The sequence below is a fragment of the Myiozetetes cayanensis genome, unplaced genomic scaffold, assembly GCF_022539395.1.
Source record: "Myiozetetes cayanensis isolate MyiCay16 unplaced genomic scaffold, myiCay2020 scf1, whole genome shotgun sequence".
In the NCBI taxonomy this organism is placed as follows: domain Eukaryota; kingdom Metazoa; phylum Chordata; class Aves; order Passeriformes; family Tyrannidae; genus Myiozetetes; species Myiozetetes cayanensis.
In genome coordinates, this window is record NW_026086604.1 from 63,729,730 (window position 1) to 63,736,597 (window position 6,868).

Consider the following 6,868-nt stretch of genomic DNA (forward strand, 5'->3'; position numbering starts at 1 on the left):
ACAGTTTTGTTCAAATATTGTCTTAGGCACAGAGAACACCTAAAATTGATTTCTGTTCTGATAAACACAGATTAAGTAAAATGAAGAACCGGCAAACTTGACAAGACTGGGACATGAAAACCAGACCTACCTTAAGCATTGGTAAGTGTTGCTTTTTTATTTTCATTTTTTTAATGAAGCAAATCTTAAAACATTTCAAATTTGCTGAGCACTTGGAAAAAATAGGAAAGACATGTGGCTTGATTTATATCAAAAAATAAAGTTGTGAAGGAGCAGTTCAACATTTTCCTTTAAGATTCTAGTTTCAAAACTGGATTTTAAAGGGAGAAAACAAGCTTTACTCTTATGAGTAAATTCTCATTACTTGTCTCAGAGATGTTTCTGAACCAAGCAATAAAGATTAAAACTGAAGTTAGATATTTGATTTGCCTGTTTTGGAGGAAAGATGTGACATGGTGGGAGCCCTTTCCATATAGTGATAGAGATGCTTTTTTATCACTCCCGATTTCCATGATGCTTGGGTTCAGCTCTTTATATTTATAAAGCTGTCAAAATTCAAGCAATGGTCCTTAGCAGTTTATTGCATCCATTTATTCCTGCTCACATGTGCTGGATTACTGCCATTGGCTTTTGGTTGATTTAATAACCCTAAGTGTAAGTAGCTGTTGTTGCTAAAATGTTTGATGAAACACTACAGTCTTACATGAATTAGTACTGTCATTAAAATACCAGTATTCAGAGAGTACTGAAATACAGAATAAGCATTCAGAGAATATTGGAATAAATAATGAATGTTTGGACAAGTTGGAGAAAACTCAGTTGGACCAAAACTGAAATACAATTATTTTTTATAACATGAAACACTTGAATATTGATGTCTAAGGTGCTGCTGTGCTGCAGTGAAAGATCTCTAGATCCATTTATCACTGTAAAGAGAATTTAGAGCTGAGAGGGTGCTACAGTCTTTAAGAGATGGACAGTCTTTTTCAAAACAAAACGAAAGACAGACCCCCACTTTCCCTCTGAGACGAGCTAAGCTCAGTTTCAAACTGTTCTATTTATATTTGCTTTTCATTGACCCCATTCACCAAAGCATCCTAGCTTGTTAACACTGAACTTTAGAACCACTCTGCCTTTGGCTTAACATCAGAGAAACAGGATGTGATTAATGTCAGATTACACTGAGCATCACGGACATATATGTTTTGACAGTATAAAAATGTTAATCTCTTGAGTTTATAACTGACATCTCTTTTTTGTACATTTTCCTATAATTTTACTTTCATCTTGTACATGAACCTGCAAATTGTGGTTTTACTTGCAGATGAACAGAAAATGAACTGAGCATCAAAACAGTTCAGCTGCCCTCATCTTTAGGGATATCTTGTGGTAACAAGCTAAAGGCAGGGAGTTTAGTTACAGAGCATGGAGCTTGTACTTTGAAATCCAAACCAGTGCAGCCCATTGTTATTATTAGAAAGAGATGGCAGGAATAAACACCAGATCACTCATCATTCTATTCATTATCCGTGCACAACTTGTTGAAAGAGTAAAGATGATGGACCGGCCAGTGGGTGCATGCATTGCTGAGGAAGTGACAGCATTGGTCCCTCTTGGTTGCTTCTTGTTTAGGGGTTAACGCTCTTTTCCTTGGGGAAATCTCAGATCTACAAATAGTGTTGTATCCAAGTTTTGCCCAGCTTACTGCTGTGTACGGCACGTGGAACAAAGCTCTTAGAGAGCTTTGTGAAGATGATGGGAGTGCCCTTTGTGACCACTGATGTACGCGTGCTGTTATGTTAAGAAGGCAAGAAATCATCCACCTTTTTAGCAATGCAAGTACCATGGCCATAAAGGAGAAGAGGGATGTATCCTAACCCTACGCAGTAGTCAAGATAATTTATCAAGGTAAATAATCTCCCGTGTCTTAGAGAAACGTAGGCATAATTAGTTTATAATCTAAATATACCTTCAGCTTTAGAAAACAATTTTATGTACTTCTGATGAGCTATTCAGCTAGACTGATTATTAATCAGAGAAAGTAATTGTTTTAAAAATGTGTACTTCCTTAATTTCTTTCTCATTTCTTAACTTTGTTGAATTCTATTTTTAAACAATAAAGATTAAAGTAGTCCTAATAACTAGCTTTGTCCATAAAATAGCTTTGTCTATTAAAAATGAAATTTTAATTGGAATTGACAAAACTATTTTAATTCTCTGATCTCCAGGACTTCCAGAACACTGAAGAATCAGAATTAAGTGGGAAGGCGCTTAACATTTGTAGTCCTTATTTATTGATGATAATAATGGAGAGCGTTGCCCAAACTTAAGAACTGTGGAATTTCATGCCACCAAAGAGGAGCTGAGGTTCCCCAGCTCAGTGGTTGTGAAACTGGTAAGTGCCTTGCACAGGGCCGGGATGTGTGTGCCTGTAGGTGCGTGAATGTGTGAAATGGAGTTCCAAAGTAGCAGCTCTGCAGGCGCAGCTGCCCCAGCCACAGCTGCCACCTGCTCGTGGCCAGCTCTTCTCTGGCAGGTGAGTGCAGTCGGTCACAAATGGTAATTGGTGTGCTGCCTTCTCTCCTGCCCTGGAAGAAATAAGCTGCTGCTGCTCTCATGACTTAAAAGGAGATGTGGGAAAAGGTCTGTATTTGGAAAACAGATTGTGGAAAAAGGCCAAAAGCGACCGTGCAGAAACAACCAAACCCAAGTAACAACAAACCAAACAGTGTTCTCATTTGCTAACATGATTGTTATTCCTCTGCCATGGAATTTAATTTTAAAATTTGCTTCAGAATTGCAAATACTGATTAAAAAGAACACCAACATTAGCTTTTGCCAGGCCACCTGCCAATAATTTCAATTCAGTGAGAGACAGACTTTGCTTATTTCATGCCACTATAATTAGATTCTCTGCATTTTATCATCTTTAGAATACTGAGCTGGAAATAGCTCTGAGAAGTCATATTCAAATATTTTAAAATATGTCACTATTTTCTGATTTTTTTTCTTATAATTCAGAAATTTTGCACTAGAAAATCAGACATTCAGCCTGTAGAAATCATGTTGTTGCCATTAGAAACCTTAATGTGAGTATATAATGCTAAAGAAATCCCCTTTTGTGAGGTACCATCAAATGAATTTGACACTTCACTTTCATTTCAGTTACTGTCTTAATACGCATGCCAGTCTGTAGAGTGGCAGGACACAGGCACTGATGCAGAGACTGCTTTAATCAACATTCCTGCATTCCTTCCTAGAACCAAGGAACTGATCAAGTATACTTCAGTGCCAGGAAGGGCAGTGTGTACTTATATCCCTAGAAAGAAGTCTTGCTCAGGCCAAGAGTTGGAAATTTCAGGTGTGAAGCAGTTTTTCAGTATCTGCCTTCATCTGATCTTCTGTTCATCGCTTCAGTTACAACTATCCTGGCCTGATAGCTGGGAAAAGAAATGCGAGCATTTCCTCTGTGCAGACATCTAAAACAAGGTCTTTTTTCCAAAAATACAGTGGAGGGACTAATGCCTTGCACAACTGGTGGTTACAGCAGTTTCAGAGGATACAAGAGATCTCTGTTCAAATCCCTCCTTTCAGCGTTGTCCTTTGAACACCTACGTTGTGTGACCTAGTTGAGCAGTCTAACAATTCCAGTCTTTCCTGTAGAAGCTGTGCTGCTGTAAAAATGACTGAATTAGTGAGCGTATGTGACTTTCTTGTTAGATAATCATGGCACTCACCCAAGATGGGGAAGGTCCTGTTCCAAGTGCATAAACAGAGCTGAAATACAGTCAGCTGGTACTGAGGCTGTGGAAGAAACTGGGTTTGGATCTTCCCCATCTCTGAGAAGCACTCTTTTTTTCATGCTGTTGGGTATTTAAAAATGAAAGCAACGGCAGTGTTTCCATTTTTGCCTGGTTTGGGTGGGAAAGGGTCAGCGCATGCTTTAACACTGTCTTGTGAAACCTGACAAAACACCACCTTGTCCATGCAGCCTTCTGAAGCTGAGGCACTTACCAGGTGCCTGCATTGGTGGCACCAGTAAGATTTATGCTGTTAGCTTCCTAGGAGCTTTGACTGGCACAAATATGAACCTTGGGGCCCACAGACACCCTCTGGCTATGCCTGAGAACAGAAAGCACTCTGTGTATTAGCAATTGACTAACTTTGTTTGTTTTCCCTCTGGTTGACTGTTCCAGCCAGCATTCATAATTTCAATTTTTTGTCACTCGAGAAACACAACAGAGCTGCTTGAATTCATTTGAGATGTTTCCAGAAACCTAATAGCTATTTGATGATGCAAAAGCTGCAGAACTTGTGCTGTCTTTCATCTGGAAACTCTCAGTTGTGTGGGCAGTGACCTTTTCACATTGGGTACATGATTCCTCTTTTCTACCTCTGGCATGAGTGGTTTAGATTTCTGTCTTGGGTAGTACTATTTTTTACATTTTTTTACCCTTCCAGACGTACCTTGTGTTTTGTTTGCCCGGTTTATATATTAAAGCTATTCAGGAGCTTTTTCGTGCCATAAAATAATGAAATTATTAATTCTTGCCACTAATTCTTGCCACTAAAATAATGAAATTAAAATGAGCCTGGAGTTTATCGCACTTGTGCCTGTATTTTTTTTGCAAAAACCCTCCTAAAAGACTTCTTCCTTTGTCCTTTTGCCTCTCTTCGTTCCATACACAAACGTGCCCCTGCATTAGTTTGTTTAAATCTCAGCCTTTTCTAGCCAGTTCTGCAAGGCACACGTGAATTATTAATGGGAAAGATACTACACACCACAGAGCTGCTGCTGCCCTTTGCCTGGCAGCTTTACTGAGAGAGCAAAGGCTTGACCCACTTAGTGTTGAGCTGCAATAATGTGGTGGTTTTTTTTTTTTTTCCCCATTTACACTAGCCAGGCTAGCCATAGAAATAGCTTTTGCTCTTGAGGAAATGAAGACTGTGGAGGTCTCTGCTGTAAAAGCAGCTTCAGCTCTCCTTTCAAGAGTAGGAAGTTAAATATATCCTAAGTAGTATAAATATATTTTAAGTAATAATAACAGAGTTTTATCAAGGTTAGTACTACAGCCTATAGTTCTTCTAACCTAAGGGTTGAAATAGCTAATTGTCAACATTGGGTGAGGCTTCCTGGATGCTAGGGTGCAATGACCCCCTCTGTAATCTTCCTTGGCAGCCTTCGTTGTCAAGAATTGCTCTGTGGCTGCATCTGCATTCGAAAAGCTGTTGACTTCTACAGATCTCCCAAGTCTGTATGCACATCTTGGTCATACAGTTCCAGGCTCAGACTCAAGACCCAGACCCTTTAGAGCTGTCTCTATCCTGGAGACCATGTAAAATAATAGTGGTATGCCCCACAAGTTCAGCTGGGGCGTGGAAGGGAAGTGGGACCCCAAACTAAATTCCCAGAAGCAAGTAGAGACCTTAATAGATGGAGGTTGTAGAATCAGGCTCACGTCATTAAGGATGCTACTCACTTGCACTGTCAGAAAACTCTGCTTTTCTCATGAGGAATAGAGCAAGCAGTAAACGTGGAAGTACTGCCAGTGCCCTAAGAGGAGACGTGGCCACGGAGTGCAGCCAGAGGTGCTGGATTGCAGCAGCAGCTCGGGACCAGCCCCTTTCTTTCGCTTGTGTGTGAAGAGAGAACTTGAGGCTGTGACTGCAGTGCTTCAACAGATCTAAAGGAGAACTGAGCTGCTCAAGCAGGGCAGAATGAGACAGTCCCCTGGCCTGCTCAGCTCTCCATTCTCTCTCTTCTAATGCAAATTGCCATACTCCTCCCAGCTGCTGGGCTAGTTTCCTGGCAGGATGGAAGGTGCTCTCTAGAAGCCTCACTCTACAATGCTGCTGGGAATGGGAAAGAAGGAAGGGTCTTAGCAATGCTGTAGTCAGTACCCAAGGTCATTCTTTTGTTCTTGTTTTTCTTTACCCAGTATTTGATCTCTAAATCAGTTTGGGAAAACACCGGAGATACAAACCAGAGGCTGCTTGTAACAAGAAGCCAAATTTGTATTTTCTGTTCACTGTGATAGGTTCTCAAAAGAGCAACTTTGTTAAAAACCAAATAAAGCTTTCCATAAATACTGCTTACTGTACTAATTACACAATCTGGCTCCATCTACTCCTGAAAAGCCTCATCATCCCTGACAAGGGGCTAACATCCTTTCTAAGGTTGCCAGTTTTGCACAGGTGTTACACTCTTTCCCAATGAGCAGTGGGACCTTAAGCGTGATGATATGAAACGTTTAATCATTAATGAAAACAAGCAATTTGTCTGTGATCTTAGTTTGACAATCCATAAAATAGTGCTTCTTAAATGACAAATTAGCAACTCGGTTACAAAGAACAAAATTTAAACAACACAACAGTTGTATGCACAAAGCTACCACGTCTTTTTTTTTTTTTTCTTTTTTTAATCAGGAAAAAAATTTATTTATAAAAACGTCTCATTTAATTTACTGTCAAGTCTCTAGCTGAATACAGTGGCTTAGAACACTAACGGCCCATGCTTTTATACAGATTAGCCAAAGCATGAACATCAATAAAAATTAACCCCCAAAAATAACTTGTCTTTGCTTTATGTTATGAGCCACAACGGAGTTAAAACTGGAACAGTAATGAAAGCAACACAAGAGTTAGGAAGCACAGTTGCTTAAAGAGTAAGGAAGTATTTTCTTTTGATGTCTCAGAATAATAAGAAAGTTAGAAATGGCAGAAACTCCTCTGTAGATTAGTCCATAGAAAGCATTGTCTCATGGGGCTTTGGAAAAGTCCTGTCTGGTGGCTAATGCACTAGGGCATGAAGAGATACATTACAGAGCCCCCAGGCCAGTAACTTCTGAAGACAGCCTAAAATGTAGGA

At 39.8% G+C, this 6,868-nt stretch overlaps 1 protein-coding gene across 7 annotated transcripts in view; it reads right to left on the reverse strand.

Annotated features, from left to right (window-relative positions):
- LOC126645767 (poly(rC)-binding protein 3-like) overlaps window positions 1-6,868 on the reverse strand; it is a 504,091-nt gene that overhangs the window by 5,407 nt on the left and 491,816 nt on the right. For 2 of the 7 annotated variants that reach the window (XM_050326660.1, XM_050326655.1), the window contains exon 16: window positions 2,670-6,855. The exons of the other annotated variants lie outside the window; for them this stretch is intronic. In XM_050326660.1, coding sequence (XP_050182617.1) covers window positions 6,819-6,855 — 37 coding nt within the window. In that variant the 3' untranslated portion in view covers window positions 2,670-6,818. Of the gene's footprint in view, window positions 1-2,669; window positions 6,856-6,868 lie in introns of those variants that run through there. 7 annotated transcript variants of the gene reach the window in all.